The sequence below is a fragment of the Osmerus eperlanus genome, chromosome 10 (genome assembly GCF_963692335.1).
Source record: "Osmerus eperlanus chromosome 10, fOsmEpe2.1, whole genome shotgun sequence".
Taxonomy (NCBI): Eukaryota; Metazoa; Chordata; class Actinopteri; order Osmeriformes; family Osmeridae; genus Osmerus; species Osmerus eperlanus.
This window is the reverse complement of record NC_085027.1, coordinates 7677919-7694456: the sequence shown is the minus strand read 5'-3', so window position 1 is coordinate 7694456 and position 16538 is coordinate 7677919. Positions and strand designations below refer to the sequence as shown.

Below are 16538 nucleotides of genomic sequence, written 5' to 3'. Positions count from 1 at the left end.
TGTTCCTTACACTGGATATAAGGCTGTTTACTGAGGTGAATACATAGGTACTGCATGGGGAGAAGACTAGATATACACTTCTAGTGTATTTCACTGGTAAATATACAAACCACTTGTGAGAGGGTGTGTGTCCAGCTGGAGGTCTCTCCTTCATCCGTCCCCCTCCGAGGGCCTCCAGACAGGCTCCGGGCCTCAGACCTCTGGGTCACCTCCACAGGGCATGAGGAGGGTGTCATGTTACTGTACACACACACACACGCACGAATATACACAATGTTCCTGTCTTTCTTTTTCTCTCTCCCACACACACACACACACACACACACACACACACACACACACACACACACACACACACACACACACACACACACACACACACACCCCACACACACACTCACACTGAGGTCCTGGTACAGGATGATAATCCACATGACTTTGGTTAGATGTAATTTGCTTATGGAGCTGCAGTGAACAAGGCACCAATGTAGGGAGGAAGAGAGAAGCTCTCAGACACAGCCATACTGGTCCAATCCACTTTCTATGGTTTCCCTGTCCCAGCCTGTCAGTGGCCCACAGGGTTTAGGGGAACTCATTCTATCTTTTTTTTCTAGCCCTGGCCATGTTGCCTGTGAACAGACTTCTAACAGCCTCGTCAACTGACCTGTTTTGGTTTGCTCTGTCTGTGTGTGTGTGTGTGTGTGTGTGTGTACATGTATACATGCAGGAACAGGCCCAGATCCTCAGGGTGTAATGTATACATGCCACATTATGGAACCCAAAGCACAGCAAATACCGTATAGCACATACAGTTCTAGCCTCACCTGTTAAGTGTGGACATATGGTATGTGTATGTTTTGTATGCCTGATTGCGTAATCGTGGTGCTGAAAAACAAATGCATCACACTACATATTACTGCAGGCCCTCAGGTAAGTGTATGTGTGTGTACAAGTATGTTTGTCTATACACCACATGTATTTGCATGTGTGCTGTCCATACCTAGTATATCATTAACTCAGTTAAAATGTAGGGACATGCTCCTTACGCATTCTCCAGAGTCCAGTCTTATCTCTGACATTGTCTTCCTCTAACACCACTGATCTGCTGCCAACCTCCTCACATTCTCTCCTTCCTCCTCCTCTTCCTCCTCTCCTTATTCCTCCGCTGGCTCCCGTGACAAATCAGTTGGATGAAAAATGTGTCTCATTGTCAGAGGTGCTCGCTTGTGTGTGTGTGTGTGTGTGTGGTGTCCCTTGCTCCTCCTCCCCCACCTTTTTTAACCGCCACCTCTTCTGTGCCCCCCCTCATCTCCTTTTCCTCCTCTTCCCCTACCTTCGCCCCTGTGTTTCTGAACAGAGAGTCTTAGAAGATTTACAGTTTCGCTGTCACACATACACACCCACACACAAATATGAACATTGCCTCATGTGCATTGCCTCTCTTCCTCTCCCTTAAACAGCACAAACAGGTCTTTCTTCATGTCATGTGTCACCTGTGTGTTCAGACCCGGCAGCCATGGAGCAGGGCAGAGGGACACCAACAGATATCTCTCCAATGTCAGCCATGTGTGGAATGTCCGGAGGGGTTTGAAGGCGGGAGGGGGGGGGGGGGGGGGGGGGGGGGGAATGGGATGTGAGGGCAGACATGGCTGAGGAGCTTTGCTATGGCTGACACTGGGACAAGAAACAAAATTCTTCATGACAACTTTATTGGGGACTTGGAAGTGTCTGGGTAGGGAAGATACTCAGAATGTGGGTATCAGGGCGGCCCTGCCCACCTCATACCCCCTAACAAACACCTGGCCACCCTCACCCCTCCTGCCCCATCATCCAACCTCTCCCTTCTTATTAACGCCTTCTAACCCTGTCCTTCCTGCTCCACAAAGAGGTTTGGTCAGGGGGGGGGCAGGAGGGTGCTAGGGGCCTTGATGAATTCCACAGATATGTGGCTAGTGAGGTTGGAAAGCACACAAAAACACACACGCACAGGCGATATCAGGTAGGTCTCAGATCACAGCATTCCTCTCATACCTGACTGGAAATATGCCGCCATGCTGAAATCAGCACAGCACTTCTCTGACAAAGAGGAAAGTAGTGTGCATCAGAACTGTAGATAACCCCCATCAGGACCTGATGACCTCCATCAGAACCAAATAGTCATTCATCAGAACCAGATAACCCCCAACAGAATAAGAAACATTTACATTTAGTGATTTAGCAGACACTCTTATCCAGAGCGACTTACAGTAAGTACAGGGACATTCTCCCCGAGGCAAATGCCTTGCCCAAGGACACAACGTCATTTTGACACGGCTGGGAATTGAACTGGCAACCTTCTGATTACTAGCCCGCTTCCCTAACCGCTCAGCCACCTGACAGAATTAGAGATAACCTTCAACCTCCATCAGAACTAGATAACCTCCCTCAGAACCAGGTAACCCCCAACAAAACACTAGATAACCTCTATCAGAATAAAATATAACCTCAGAGAGGTTGTAATAAGAGAGACAGGGAGAGGAGGAGAGAGAAAACATGTTTGAGGACTCTCAAACATGCCCAAAACTGCCCAGCAGGGGGAGTGTGGTGCATTGAGAGAACTGTCCTGGACCATACTAATACACACGCACACATCTACACACGCACACACACACTATTTCACACACCTGAGAGAGATTCCCAGACAGGAAAACATTCTGCTCCATCATGAGCATACACACACAAATTTATGAAGGCATGTACACATACACACACACAGAGCTGAGACTGTGACTTGCTGATGCAACAGTTACCCTGTTTATGCAGCAGCGCTCTCTCTCTCTCTCTCTCTCTCTCTCTCTCTCTCTCTCTCTCTCTCTCTCTCTCTCTCTCTCTCTCTCTCTCTCTCTCTCTCTCCATCACCCCCCCCCTCTCCCTCCCTCCATCCCTCCATCTTCCCCCTCAATCTCCCTCATACGGGGGCCCTTTGAAGAACAACACAGCATGTCTCATCACTGCTGTGTGTGTTGCATTCCATGTCTCAGGCTGTGTTCGCCGAACAGAACTGAAGAATGTGGTCGAGTCGAGTTTAGAACAGGAACACAAGCCATTTTATCGTATCTCCTCTCATCTGTCCTCTGCTCGGTTCTCTTCATGTCTGTCCTCCTCTCCTCTCATCCCTCCTCTCCTATCATCTCCTCTCCTCTGCTCTGCTCTCTTCATGTCTCTCCTCTTCTCCTCTCCTCTCAATCCTCCTCTCCTCTCATCCCTCCTCTCCTCTCCTCTCATCTCCTCTGCTCTGCTCTCTTCATGTCTCTCCTCCTCTCCTCTCCTCTCCTCTCCTCTCCTCTCCTCTCCTCTCATCCCTCCTCTCCTCTCATCTCCTCTCCTCTGCTCTGCTCTCTTCATGTCTCTCCTCCTCTCCTCTCCTCTCCTCTCATCCCTCCTCTCCTCTCATCTCCTCTCCTCTGCTCTGCTCTCTTCATGTCTCTCCTCCTCTCCTCTCATCCCTCCTCTCCTCTCATCTCCTCTCCTCTGCTCTGCTCTCTTCATGTCTCTCCTCCTTTCCTCTCCTCTCCTCTCCTCTCATCTCCTCTCCTCTGCTCTGCTCTCTTCATGTCTCTCCTCCTCTCCTCTCCTCTCCTCTCATCCCTCCTCTCCTCTCATCTCCTCTCCTCTGCTCTGCTCTCTTCATGTCTCTCCTCCTCTCCTCTCCTCTCCTCTCATCCCTCCTCTCCTCTCATCTCCTCTCCTCTGCTCTGCTCTCTTCATGTCTCTCCTCCTCTCCTCTCCTCTCCTCTCCTCTCATCTCATCTCCTCTCCTCTGCTCTCAAGTCAGGCAGTCCAGGGGTCTTGTCTGTCTGCAGAGCTTGGAAGGGATCAGTCCTGTTATTGTTGTGAAACACTTTATTAGGCCACAAACACACACACACACACACACACTCCGGGCCCTCATGAACTTATTGTATTGAAAAGAAAGAAAGGGGGAGGGAGAATGAAAGTAAGAGAGAAAAAAAGAAGAAAAGAGATATGATGTTAACCTCTACAGAATGACAAGATGGTTGTCGACCTGTTAATTTATTCTTATCACCATGGCAACATGGCAACATGCCATTGATCTCCATAAGGCCATACAACTGACATTGGAGGAAACAACAACACAACAAGACGTGAAGCAACATAACAAAACTACCCCACACAGAACAGCATACCACAGCTAAACCCACAACACCAATACAAGATTTACTCAATTATTGTAAAAACAACACAGTATCGCACAACACAGCACAGCTCCCTACAATACAACAGTACACCAAAGTGAGGGATTCTATTCTGAGGGTTAGGGTTAGTGGCTGGGAGTCTGAGTGTCTGCCAGGCCCTGTGTGGCAGGCATATGGTCCTGCCTAGGGTGCTGGGAGTGTGTGTGTGTGTGGGTGTGTGTGTGTTTGCGTGTGACTGTGTGTGCATGTGTTTGAGCGTATGACTGTGTGTGTGTGAGTGTGTGTTCAGAGACAGGGTTATGGGACTTACCGTAATCAAGCACACAGAGGAGTAATTGGAGGGGACAGTCCCCCCCCCCACACACACACACACACACACACCAGGGGCTTAATCACCTCATCAAAAAAAGTGAAGAGGAGAGGAAGAGTATAAACTGAAAGGGGGGAAATGGGAGTGAAAGAGAATAAAACAGAAAGACAGAGTAAAAAGTGCAATCTGAGGGAGTAGCGAGAGAAAGAAGGAGAAGGGTTTTTGTCTCTTGGAAACCATAGCAAAGACAACACTGAATGTTGTTCTTTCAGCCTGATCCCATGTTTATGTGTAAACAGGTTCATTGTGTCCGACAAGAACGCCAGATGCCTGGTGTTATGTGAAGACAGCGGTGATGGCTGGACAGAGGCTGTCAGTCTTATTTCATGCAGTTATTTATCCGTTAATTAGCATAGAAGTTAGAGATGGAATTCTGTTCCTAGACCCACCGTCTGCTGCCAGGAAAAAATGTGCGGTGTATGCATGTGTGTCTGAAATATGTAATTATATTATATTTATCCATACCTAGTGTCTGGTCAGTGAAGACATAACTGTGTGACAGAGGCCTTGTCCTCCATTAGTGATGATCTAGGAAGGATCTGGTGAACTAGGGGATGGGCCTGATGCCTGGGGGTGGGTCCCACAATACTGATATCTCATGGGAGCTTTGTGGCAGGGGCTGGAGGGATGGAGGGGTGGAGGGCTGGAGGGGTGGAGGGGTGGAGGGCTGGAGGGGTGGAGGGCTGGAGGGCTGGAGGGCTGGAGGGGTGGAGGGGTGGAGGGCTGGAGGGGTGGAGGGGTGGAGGGGTGGAGGGCTGGAGGGGTGGAGGGGTGGAGGGCTGGAGGGGTGGAGGGCTGGAGGGGTGGAGGGCTGGAGGGGAGGAGTTTGATCATGTCCGTCCACTCACCTAGAGCAGCTGTTACTGGCCACAACCTTGGTTCACTCTCTTTGTCAAGCTTATAGCAGAAAATCATTCTGTGGTTAACAATTATTTGAATTTGAACAAGCTACTAGAAAATAATTGCTGTTGTTGATTGGTTGAATGACCAATGGTGTAGGAATCGCTGTGTAATCATCAACGCTAACCCAGTCATCATATCACTGTAGTCTCATGGAACTCACACACCCTCTATACCCAGCCTCTCTTCTTGTACCCTCTGGCGCTCCCTTCCCCCTCACTATTCCTTCGAACTCTTCCTTCCACCTTCTTTCCGCTTCTCCACATCCCTTTCGATCTCCCTTCCTTTCTTTTCCCCTCTCCCGCTATATTTCCCTCCCCCAGCTCTCCCCACTCTCCTCCAGGACTTGGCAGTAAACCTGGATGGAGGGGGGAAGGGGTCTGCTGTCTTTCTTTCAACCAGGCTGGGGAGGGAGGGAGGTAGGGAAGAAACAAGGGATCGAGTGGGGGGGAAGAGGAAGGTAGTAGAGGGAGGGGGAGGAGTGATGGAGAGAATGATAAAGACATGGAATGTCTCCCCTGAAAGCTGTCATGGCTGTTATCAGCTTTCCATTTACACACAGCCTGCTGCATGGGGGTGGGTCAGGCAGGAGCTGGGGAACTCGGTGTGTGTATTTCCGTGTGTATGTGTGTTTGTCTATTTGAATGTGTATTTCTGTGTGTGTGTGTGTGTATGTATTGTGGAACTGAAGGGGCTGTGCTGTTGCTCAACGTGAAAGGTTGTTTTGTTCTCAGGAATGACTTGTTCTACCTCTTTAATGTACACTGCAGCACAGGGGTGTGTGCACGTACAGGCACATGCACACAACCAGCTACACACACACACACATAAACACATAAACACACACGCTATACCTGTAGAAAAGACTCCAGGCAGTTGACAGGAAAGACCTTGATACACAACTGATATACAGCCTACCTACCCAAGGACAGAGAGGGCAGTCTCTCTCTCTCTCTCCCTCTCTTTTTCTCTCTCTCTCTCTCTCTCTCTCTCTCTCTTCTCTCTCTCATCTCTCTCTCTCTCTCTCTCATCTCTCTCTCTTTCTGTCTCTCTCTGTCTCCCCCTCCCCTCGGTGTAGTGGTCTTCTCCATTATGAATAATTCACCAGGCACTCAGGCTTCACAGTCACAGGAGCTGGGATTCTGCTAAGTCACCAGCCGGTCAGTCAACATCTAGACAGCAAGTCACTCAGCTAGCAAGCAGGCCAGCTAGCCAGCAAATCATCCAGACAGTCAAACATCCATCCAACCAAGCCACCAGTCAACCAGCCAGGCCAACCATGCAGTATATCAAACCAACTATTCATTCAGCCGGTCAATCAGTCAACCAGTCAACCAGTCAAGAATGCACCCTGTCAAGCAGTCAATGAGTTCATTTACTAAGCTCAAGCCTTATAAAATTGGTTAGGAGCTGAGCTGCATTCTGATGAATCCTGATGCCTGTGGTAGCTGGATCAACTGATGTCTCTCATGGTTCATTGAAAACTGAAAGAGAGGCTGAAGGGCGCAAAGTCAGGGAGGGAGAGAAAGAGCGAGACAGAGAGGGTGAAAGAGAGAGAGAGGCCGTGAAAGGGAGAGAGAGAGGGTGAAAGAGAGGATGGAAGGAACAAGTTATTGAAAAGCTGGGAGACTGAGAGGCTGGTGGCTAAGTGTTCCTGGAGCTCTACAGTCACCTGCTAGGATGAAGGTGACCGCAGATTTTTAATCTTTAATCTAAAACACACACACACAAACGCTTTCAAGTGCCTGTTCATTTGTGCAGTGCCTTCAGACACAACTCAAAATCAACCCTACTAAGAATTGGAGGATTAAAACAATGCATTTACTACTAAACACATTTGATACTCCCTTCTGCAGAGAAAGAGAGCTGTGGCTCCTGTTCTTTCTTAACTTAATGGCCTGGAATGATTGAGTGTCAGATCATGCAATACTATCTCTCTCCCTCTCTCTCTCTCCCTCTCTCTCCGTCTCTCTCTCCTGTGCTGAAGGAGAGAGGGGGTTGGGCAGTCTGACAAAGGCTGGATCCTCATTGTCCATTCAGACTCCTGTGATCAGCACTCTGAAGAGGAACCACACACTTAAACATGCATACACCCACACACCCACACACACACACATACATGCATGTACACGCACACACACACACAACTCTGCTTCCCCGTACACACTGGTCTGGTCTGCTTCAAAGTGCATGCTCAGCACAGCACAGTCAGGGGTGGGGGTGGGGTATCTAGAGAGCATAAGGAAAAAGAGAGGAGAGGAGTGAGGGAGAGAAAGGATAGAGCAGCAGAGGTGTGTATTACAACAAGAAAAGAGATAAAGGGAGATGGAAAGAGAAAGTCAGATAGAGAAATAGAGAGATAGTAAAAGAGATTGTGTGTAGGAAGTAATGATTAAAGAGAGGGGATCTTGTGCGCTCAGTAGCCATTAGGCTACTCTCCTGGATCAATACCCCACACCCATCTCCTTCCTTCTCCACCCCCACTCCTCCCCTCTCCGCTCCTCTCCTCCCTTTGTCCTCCCACTCTCCTCCTTCACCCCTTCACCCTCTTTTCCACCCACACTCCTCCCCTTCTCCACTGTTCTCCACCCCCCTCACCTCTCCTCCCCTCTCCTTGGTCTTCTTTCCACACACAGACATGAGGACAGATGTGCAGATGGAGAAGTAGGGATAGGGGGCGAAGACAGGGAGGAGACAGAGACACAGTGTGTGCTGTTAAGTACCACAATATTGCAGATTTTCTGTAGAAGGTGGTCAACATATCAGGGTGGGAGGGGGAGCAGTTGGTGTGGGGTGGGTGGGGGGACCGTGGGGTTGTAGGTTTCATGAGGATGTTGGTTTACTCAACTTCCCTTTTTCCTCTCTTACTTTTGGTTTATTTCTCAGTTTTTGTCTCTTTCTCTCTCTCTGCTGGACACTTCCTGATTGTAAGCACTTTGTGGGACAATGCTTTATTTCACCATATGTTAAGTATACTTTGAGTTTAACTGACTGTAGCTGGTCCTGCACAACACACACACAGACAATATACTAGGCTTTAGATTGAGGGCACGTTCCTCTCTGTGTTTCTCTCCTCAAGGCTCCAGTGAAGAGCAGCTAAAGCAACACAAGGGAACAGGAAGTGGGTTTCAGCTGTGTAATGAGGTGGCAGTATGGTGGCACCAGGCCTGTGCCAGGCACAGAGCCACCCTATAGAAGGATAGAGGGCATAGTGTTGTTGTTGCCAGGCGACAGAGGGCATAAGGTTGGTGTTGCCAGGCAATATAGCTAAGCACCAAAACTATGCAATGGGTAGCAGACAGGCTATACATCTATGCATGGAGATACTCTTGAAAAGGAGAAAGAGAAGGAGAGAGAGAAAGAAAGGGGATGAAAAGGAAAACATGGAAAAGAAAGGCAAAGACAGAGAGAGAGAAAAAGGTGCATGTGTTAAGCAGCTTCCCCGGAGATAAGTTGTCATATAAAAATATTTTGGTGAACTATCCCTTTAACAAAGACTGGGTTTCTTTATGTTCAATCCGCCCCTTTCTGAGCTGTCCCACTGGCTCTAGGTACAGACAAACAGGCAGTTGTTTAATATCTGATTCGGTGAGTTTCCTGGCCCTGGTTACATAAGCGTGGGGTTTTAGAGGTTGTTTCTGCCCTCCTCCCCCTTCAAAGGATGCATTGAGTGGAGGTTATTCAGGGGAGAAGGTAACCCTCAGGACCAGTGTAAAGTTTTTAGAAGCCTCAATGTAAAAAGAGTTCTGTGTTTAGTAACCTGTAGAATGTTATGTAGGGGAGAAAAACAACATTTGAATAATACAGACAGAGCCAACTTATCAGTGAGAGAATGGGAATTCATGCTTTAGAGTCTACATAAACAGCAGTAGTGACCCTGACCTGACATATACACACCACTCCCCGCAACACCACGAGGCTGCTCTGTTGACTACCTTACATTCATCTGCTTTGGAAACTTTTGGAAACAAAAAGAGAGAGAAAAAGAGAGAGGGGGGGTTGGTCCACACCAAACCCACGTGTCTCTCTCCCACCCCCTGGCCGCCAGGGCACTTTCTTATTAGATGGGGAAAATGGGACTGGGTATTATATCACTTAGGACAATACTATGACAAACCACACACACACACACACCCACTCTAATGCCAACCTCAACACAAATCATTTCACTCCTTCTCGCTAATGCATGTGCTTTGGCGCCTATGTGGGAAGTATTGCCTCTTGCCTGTGTGTGTGAAAGTATGTGTGTTTGTGTGAGAGTGTCACAGTATGGTCCTGACTGGTATTATACCCAGTCCCATTTTCTTTTCCTCACCTCTCCTATGATTGTACTCTCTTCCTCTGGGTTGAATCAAGACTTTTTCTTCTCTCTCTGTCTCTATCTCTCTCTCCCCCCCTCTTTCATCTCAACCCCCATCCCCCATTTGCATCCCTGCCTCCTGCTAGAATCCCAGCCCCTTCCCCCATCCCTTCACCTCTCCTTTCTCTGTCTGTAAACTGTGTGGAGAGTGTTCTGCTGCTTCCTGGGAGCTGGGTGAGATGGGAGCCGGTGCTGGTGTCAAAGACAACAGTGTGTGTGTGTGTGTGTGTGTGTGTGTGTGTGTGTGTGTCAAATATAACCTCCAATATCCAAAGATCCTGTGTATGGGGAAATCGTCTGTTGAGGTTTTTTTGGAAAAAAATTAATGGAAGGAAGGAAGGAAGGAAGGACGGATGATTCATGTAGAGTAGAACCGTCTTTATTCTCGGCAACCATCAGATAAACATTCCTCACAGTTTGCAAAGTATATAAAAGGCCAAAACATTTCATCTAGGACTTTTCATATAGTTATGGACAGGATATGATCAATTCTAAATTAGATTATATACTATGGAATGCTATTCCAATAAACCATTAATTATCATCAGGCTCAGACCCAGACAAGACTTTTATTTTTTTCTTTTCATAATTACCATAGTTAAAGTCCAGGCTGTTTCATTCTGCTGTCCAGAGGCTTTTGTCTCCACTCTTACATCTCATCTATCTCTTCATTAATCCAACTTGTATCCTACAGGCTGCCCCTCAGAAACAGGGTGGGAGTCACATTAATCCCATCTTCCCTCTAAATATTGCACTCTCTATCTTACTTTCTTTCTCTCTCTCTCTCTCTCTCTCTCTCTCTCTCTCTCTCTCTCTCTCTCTCTCTCTCTCTCTCTCTCTCTCTCTCTCTCTCTCTCTCTCTCTCTCTCTCTCTCTCTCTCTATCTGTCTCACACATTCTTTCTCCTCGAGTGGTTTGTGTTGTGTACATTTTTGGTTAACCAGAATGCTTCCATAGCCTGAGTCCTCAGAGCGGACGTTGCAGTGTCAGATCTTCAGCGCCTGTAGAGATGAGGAGGGATAGTCCTGTGGCTTGTCCTCAGACTAGGTCCACTGCCTGGCTGGCTGAAGTGCTGAGGGACTCCAAAATGCCTTCCGGGCCCTCAGGGGCCCCTCCTGACAGGGACAGCTCCTTTTTCAGTTCACAGTCACTCTGGAAGACCACCTCCTCTGCCTGAGCCAAGCCCCCTTTTGCAGACTCTGCCTCTCCATTCACACTTTCCACCTCCCCGTTCTCCAACTTGGCCTCCATTACCTCAGCTACAGGCTCTGGTAATTGGGTCACAGGTTCTGGAGCCTCAGCCTGGACCTCAACCATAGCTACAGGCTCTGGTGCTGGAGCCTCAGCTTGGACCTCTACCGTAGCTACAGGCTCTGGTGTTGGGGCCTCAGCCTGGACCTCAACTATAGGTACAGGCTCTGGTGCTGGGGCCTCAGCTTTGACCTCAACTGTAGCTACAGGCTCTGGTGCTGGAGCCTCAGCTTGGACCTCTACCGTAGCTACAGGCTCTGGTGTTGGGGCCTCAGCCTGGACCTCAACTATAGGTACAGGCTCTGGTGCTGGGGCCTCAGCTTTGACCTCAACTGTAGCTACAGGCTCTGGTGCTGGAGCCTCAGCTTGGACCTCTACCGTAGCTACAGGCTCTGGTGTTGGGGCCTCAGCCTGGACCTCAACTATAGGTACAGGCTCTGGTGCTGGGGCCTCAGCTTTGACCTCAACTGTAGCTACAGGCTCTGGTGCTGGAGCCTCAGCTTGGACCTCTACCGTAGCTACAGGCTCTGGTGCTGGGGCCTCAGCCTGGACCTCAACTATAGGTACAGGCTCTGGTGCTGGGGCCTCAGCTTTGACCTCAACTGTAGCTACAGGCTCTGGTGTAGGGGCCTCAGCCTGGACCTCAACTATAGCTACAGGCTCTGGTGCAGGGGCCTCAGGTGCTGGGACCTCAGGTGCTGGGACCTCAGGTGCTGGGACCTCAGTAGAGATCTCGTTGGAAGAGGCTGATTCAGAGATGACTATCTCTGGGATGGATTCTGCCTCGCTGGGGGCCTCTGGGGCAAGCCTCTCAGCTGGGACCTCTGCTGCTGCTGGGGCCTCAGAAGATGCAGTAACAGGCTCAGGCTCAGCTGCAGGTTCTGGTTCAGGTTCTTCTGGTGCAGCCTCTACCGCTGGGGCCACCTCTTCTTCAGCCACAGGCTCGGGCGCAGGTGAAGAAACAGCCAGTGTGACCTCAGGCTCAGTAACAGTCTCTAGTTCTGGCTCTGCTGGGGACTGTGGGGATTCAGGCTCAGGCTCAGGCTCAGTAACAGTCTCTGGTGTGGGCTCTGGGGCAGCAGGTTCTGGAGAAGGAGCTTCTGGCTCCTCAGGGACCTCTGATGCAGTAGGCTCTGGCTCAGCCACTGCAGGGGCAGGTTCCTCTGGGGCAGCAGCAGGGGCTGGTTCTTCTGGGGCATCAGCAGGGGAAGGTTCTTCTGGGGCAGCGGGTTCCTCTGGGGCATTAGCGGGGGCCGGTTCCTCTGGGGCAGCCGGTTCCTCTGGGGCAGCCGGTTCCTCTGGGGCAGCAGCGGTGGCCGGTTCCTCTGGGGCAGCGGGTTCCTCTGGGGCAGCAGCAGGGGCCGGTTCCTCTGGGGAAGCCGGTTCCTCTGGGGCAGCAGCAGGGGCAGGCTCTTCTGAGGCAGCAGGTTCCTCTGGGGCAGCTGCAGGGGCCGGTTCCTCTGGGGCGGCCTCAGGTTCTGCAGTGCCCTTCTCTGCAGGTGCAGGTTCCGCCGGCTCCTCCCCTCCGGTGACAGCTTCCTGTACAGCCATCACAGCTTCTTGTGCGGCCTCCTGCACTGCTGCAACCGCCGACACCACCGCCGACTCAACCGCTGTGGCCGCAACTGTAGCCGCCTCCTCAGTCACCTCAGCAATGGGTGCCGGGGCAGCAGTCACCACGGCAGCCTTGACGGACTCAACGGCACTGACTGCCGCCGCTGTAATGTCATCTTTCCTATCCTTTGGGTCGCTGACGTCATATCCCTTCTTCTTCTTGCTCAGCTTGCCTCCCATACCGACTCCTGGGGAGCGATGAATAATAGCAGGGTTAGGAACAACTCTAGTCTCGTACCAGACTAGAATCATCTAGTATAAGTGTAGTACCAGTCTTGTACCAGTCTAGTGTCTTACACAGGAGAGCAACTAGGGGTGACAGAGAGAGAGAGAGAGAGAGAGAGAGAGAGAGAGAGAGAGAGAGAGAGAGAGAGAGAGAGAGAGGGAGAGAGAGAGAGAGAGAGAGAGAGAGAAGAGAGAGAGAGAGAGAGAGAGAGAGAGAGAGAGAGAGAGAGAGAGAGAGAGAGAGAGAGAGAGAGAGAGGGAGATTCTGACATCATTTAGACGTATCGGACCTGTTAAACCAGCCCGGTCACCTACAGAGTTATTCACAGTAGGCTTCATGTGAGTGTTCAGTCAATACGAACTTGGACCCTGATAATGCTTCTGTGCTCTGGATCTGGTTAGTTGGAAGATTTACATAAGACTTAGAGAAGGTGTGGATAAGATTGTGTTGTTACACACCACACAAGCTTAATTTAGGCATTCTGTTAGTGTCACTGGAGTCACCTTCACACAAGAGTGTATGATCACAAATATGGTCACCAATATACTCGCACACACATATACACACACACACTTGCACACACAGACACACATACACACATAAGCGGTCTAAGCCTCCAAACGTATGGGGGATTGTTGTCAGAGAGGCATTTTAGTACAACCACTCACTCGCATCTAGGTTGAAAGTAGATTGTATTGGTGAACAAAACTGCCTGAAGCAAAAAATAAATCTGTGTCACATTGTATACCTGATGCATTTCGTATCCCAAGCCATTTGGGTACCAAGGTCATTCACATGTACATTTAGCAGACGCTCTTTTCCAGAGCGATTTACAGTAAGTACAGGGAGGCAAGTAGGGTGCCTTGCCCAAGGACACAACGTCATTTGACACGGCCGGGAATCGAACTGGCAACCTTCAGATTACTAGCCCAATTCCCTAACCGCTCAGTCACTTGACTCCTCATTCACTTCTCACTCATTCACTCATTGACTTCTCACTCATTCACTGACTCCCTTACTCATTCACTCACCAACTCACAGATTCCACAAACTGTTTAGCATTTCCGAGGAAAGGACCATTTTGACAGTGAGAAACTTCCCCAGAGGCCAGAGAACTGGAGCTTCTGTTTCGACACAGGCCTATATGAGTGTGACAGTGTCTTAGAGCATAATAGTCCTACCTTCTCACTGCTCTGTCAAATATTTATAGTTGCAGATACAGTATACCTATGAGTCAACCATGAAACACAGTTATACGATTAAATGATTGTAGTAGACCTCATGGTCTTTATGCGTGAATAAGAATACATGTTTCGACTGCCTCAATACAGGTTACTAGGCCTTAACAGTTTGATCTACACAATCTATTACCGCGCCACCTGTCGAGAAAGAGAGGTTTCAGCAACAGCACTGACCGTTCTCTATCTGGCTGTCATCACACCGTTAACGGGGGAGGGGGCGGTGTGTGAATACAACTGCAGCAAACGGGATCTTAGGCGGATCCTCCAGACCCAAACAGGCAACAGTAGCGATTGGCATGGATGTCCTCGTGGTAATACTGATTTTGGCAACTAGGGTGTCCTTTACTGCAGACTGGTACTCCGTTATACTGCAGCGTCACTTTTTCTAGCCAATTACCTTGCTTCCTCCAGCGGCTTTAGCTCCATTAATTCAATCCTCTTGTTTGACGCGGAGGAAATGTGCACTCACAGAAAAATAAACTGTAGCCTATAAACTCATTCTCTTGATTACATTGTACAAAAGAACAATAGACTAGGCAACATAATGAGGCGAAATGTTTCTTTGCCTCTCACGGTTTATAAAGAACCCATAATGGGTTCTTGAGGCAGGTTAGGCAGGTTTCCACGAGATCAATGACCGTAAGTGCAGAAACTCCTCACCGCACGAGATCAGTGGATAAACCCGTGTGTTTTGTGTAAAACTCAATCAAAGTATGGGCAGTAGATTCGCTCGTGTTTACAGTCTAGTGCAATAGAGATGTTACCAATATAATGGGATCAGTTGCGTGTGCGCTGAGCTTGAAGCTGAGACCCTCAGCTGTGATTTTAACCTTCAGTAACGTTTCGATACTACGACGTATAACAGGATAGGCTACTGGTGGGATCTGCTGCTGATGTAAAATATAAAACAAGTTGGTGTAACAGGTCCGTATATACAGTTCAGGCACCAAGACTCACTCTCCACCCCCAACCTGATTTTAAGCTAACCCACCTACCCCCCGCTGCCTCCCTCAGTTTTTCCTCTCTTTTTTGTATTTTTTTCTACTGCTCGCCAACAACTGTCTAAAAATAACAGGACACTTTTCACAGTATTATTATTTGAAAACGTGTGCCTCGATGCTTTGGCCATTTGACAGTTGAACCTCATTTGATTCATTAGCAGACTGCGGTTCTGGCAACGAGTCCGCAACACTCCTAGTGTGGTAGCTGATACCTCTCTTTTTTCACATTTTAGCCTATCCGCTTGTAATTAGTTACTATAAGCTACTACGTTTTAGTGCGATTAGTTTTTTTACAGATTGTTAGTGTTAAATTCAAACCCATAAATGATTAGATTTTTTTATCAACAATTAGGCCAGTTTCGTCCACGTTCCTCTATTCATTTTTAAAAGAAAAATGTGACTGAATCCACTTTCCCAACTGTTATCCGTAAAAATTTGACCGGTGACTGAAATGGAAAGTTTACTTACCTGGATATCTGACTTGAACCTTCACAGAAGGAGATTGGGGTATTGTTTATTCCCGTGTAAGACCGAGCAGCAACTAACAATAGAATGAAAGTTCGCAATTGACAGCTGCTTTAAATCCTCTGCGCTCCCTGAGGTACAATCACGGACTGGGCTGTTCCTGAGAGTGTCTCCAAACGCTGTAAGACATCTGTCGCTATCACAGTCTACCCTACCCAGCCGACTCAATCTATAGCCTCCCAACCCCTAACCCCTCCTCCCAGACCCCCGTCTCTCGATACACACTTCTCTAGATTGTATGGGTTTAATTCCTTCATCAAATGTACTTCTTATTTCACTTTTTTAAATGTCCATTACCTCAACCCTGTCCTTGGGAATTGTCTTGATTAATATGCCAATGGAGCTTGATAAGATGGTGGGTAGGACTCCCCCACTCCCACTCCCCCTCCCTCCAGTGGGTTTACTGGCTGAAGAACATAGAGGGGTCTTTTACCCAGCTTGGTGACTTCGAGAGGAATGTTTAACATTACATAATATTACGCAACACTGATTTTGTTAGTTGGGACTGTTAGCTCACTAAATTTGTACTAGATTAGTACTCCCAAGTTCACTATGGTAACAACGCAGTATAGAATCACAGAATGAAAGTGGGCCACATGTCCACCAATATTAGCCATAGGTGGTGATAAATTGTTTGCCTTAGTTACACAACTTTCCACCTTTACTCTATAGGTCTGACTGGTGACCACCCTCACGTGGCCTCAAGCCCGGGAACATAGTGTCTGATCCGGGTGTTCTATACACTCCTAGTGTCCCATATATAGTGCCCTACACACTTTCCTATACACAAGTGTCCTATACTTAGTGTCCTATACACTGTCCTGAACACTGGTGTCCTAAACACAAGTGTCCTA

At 48.7% G+C, this 16538-nt stretch overlaps 1 protein-coding gene across 6 annotated transcripts; it reads right to left on the bottom strand.

Moving 5' to 3' along the window:
- Window positions 1–10183: 10183 nt before the first annotated feature.
- Window positions 10184–15841, bottom strand: si:dkey-56m19.5 (skin secretory protein xP2). Of its 6 annotated transcripts, XM_062471243.1 has the most exons (5): window positions 15628–15840; window positions 11675–12879; window positions 11405–11494; window positions 11270–11314; window positions 10184–11224 (listed from the first exon to the last, which is right to left on the bottom strand). In XM_062471243.1, exons 2-5 carry the CDS (start codon window positions 12869–12871, stop codon window positions 10865–10867), a joined length of 1692 nt encoding a protein of 563 aa, XP_062327227.1. In that variant the 5' UTR covers window positions 12872–12879; window positions 15628–15840; the 3' UTR covers window positions 10184–10864. The 6 variants fall into 6 exon arrangements, with proteins under 6 accessions (XP_062327227.1, XP_062327224.1, XP_062327223.1 ...); XM_062471240.1 differs by having other exon boundaries at window positions 11270–11494; XM_062471239.1 differs by having other exon boundaries at window positions 10184–11359.
- Window positions 15842–16538: the final 697 nt, after the last annotated feature.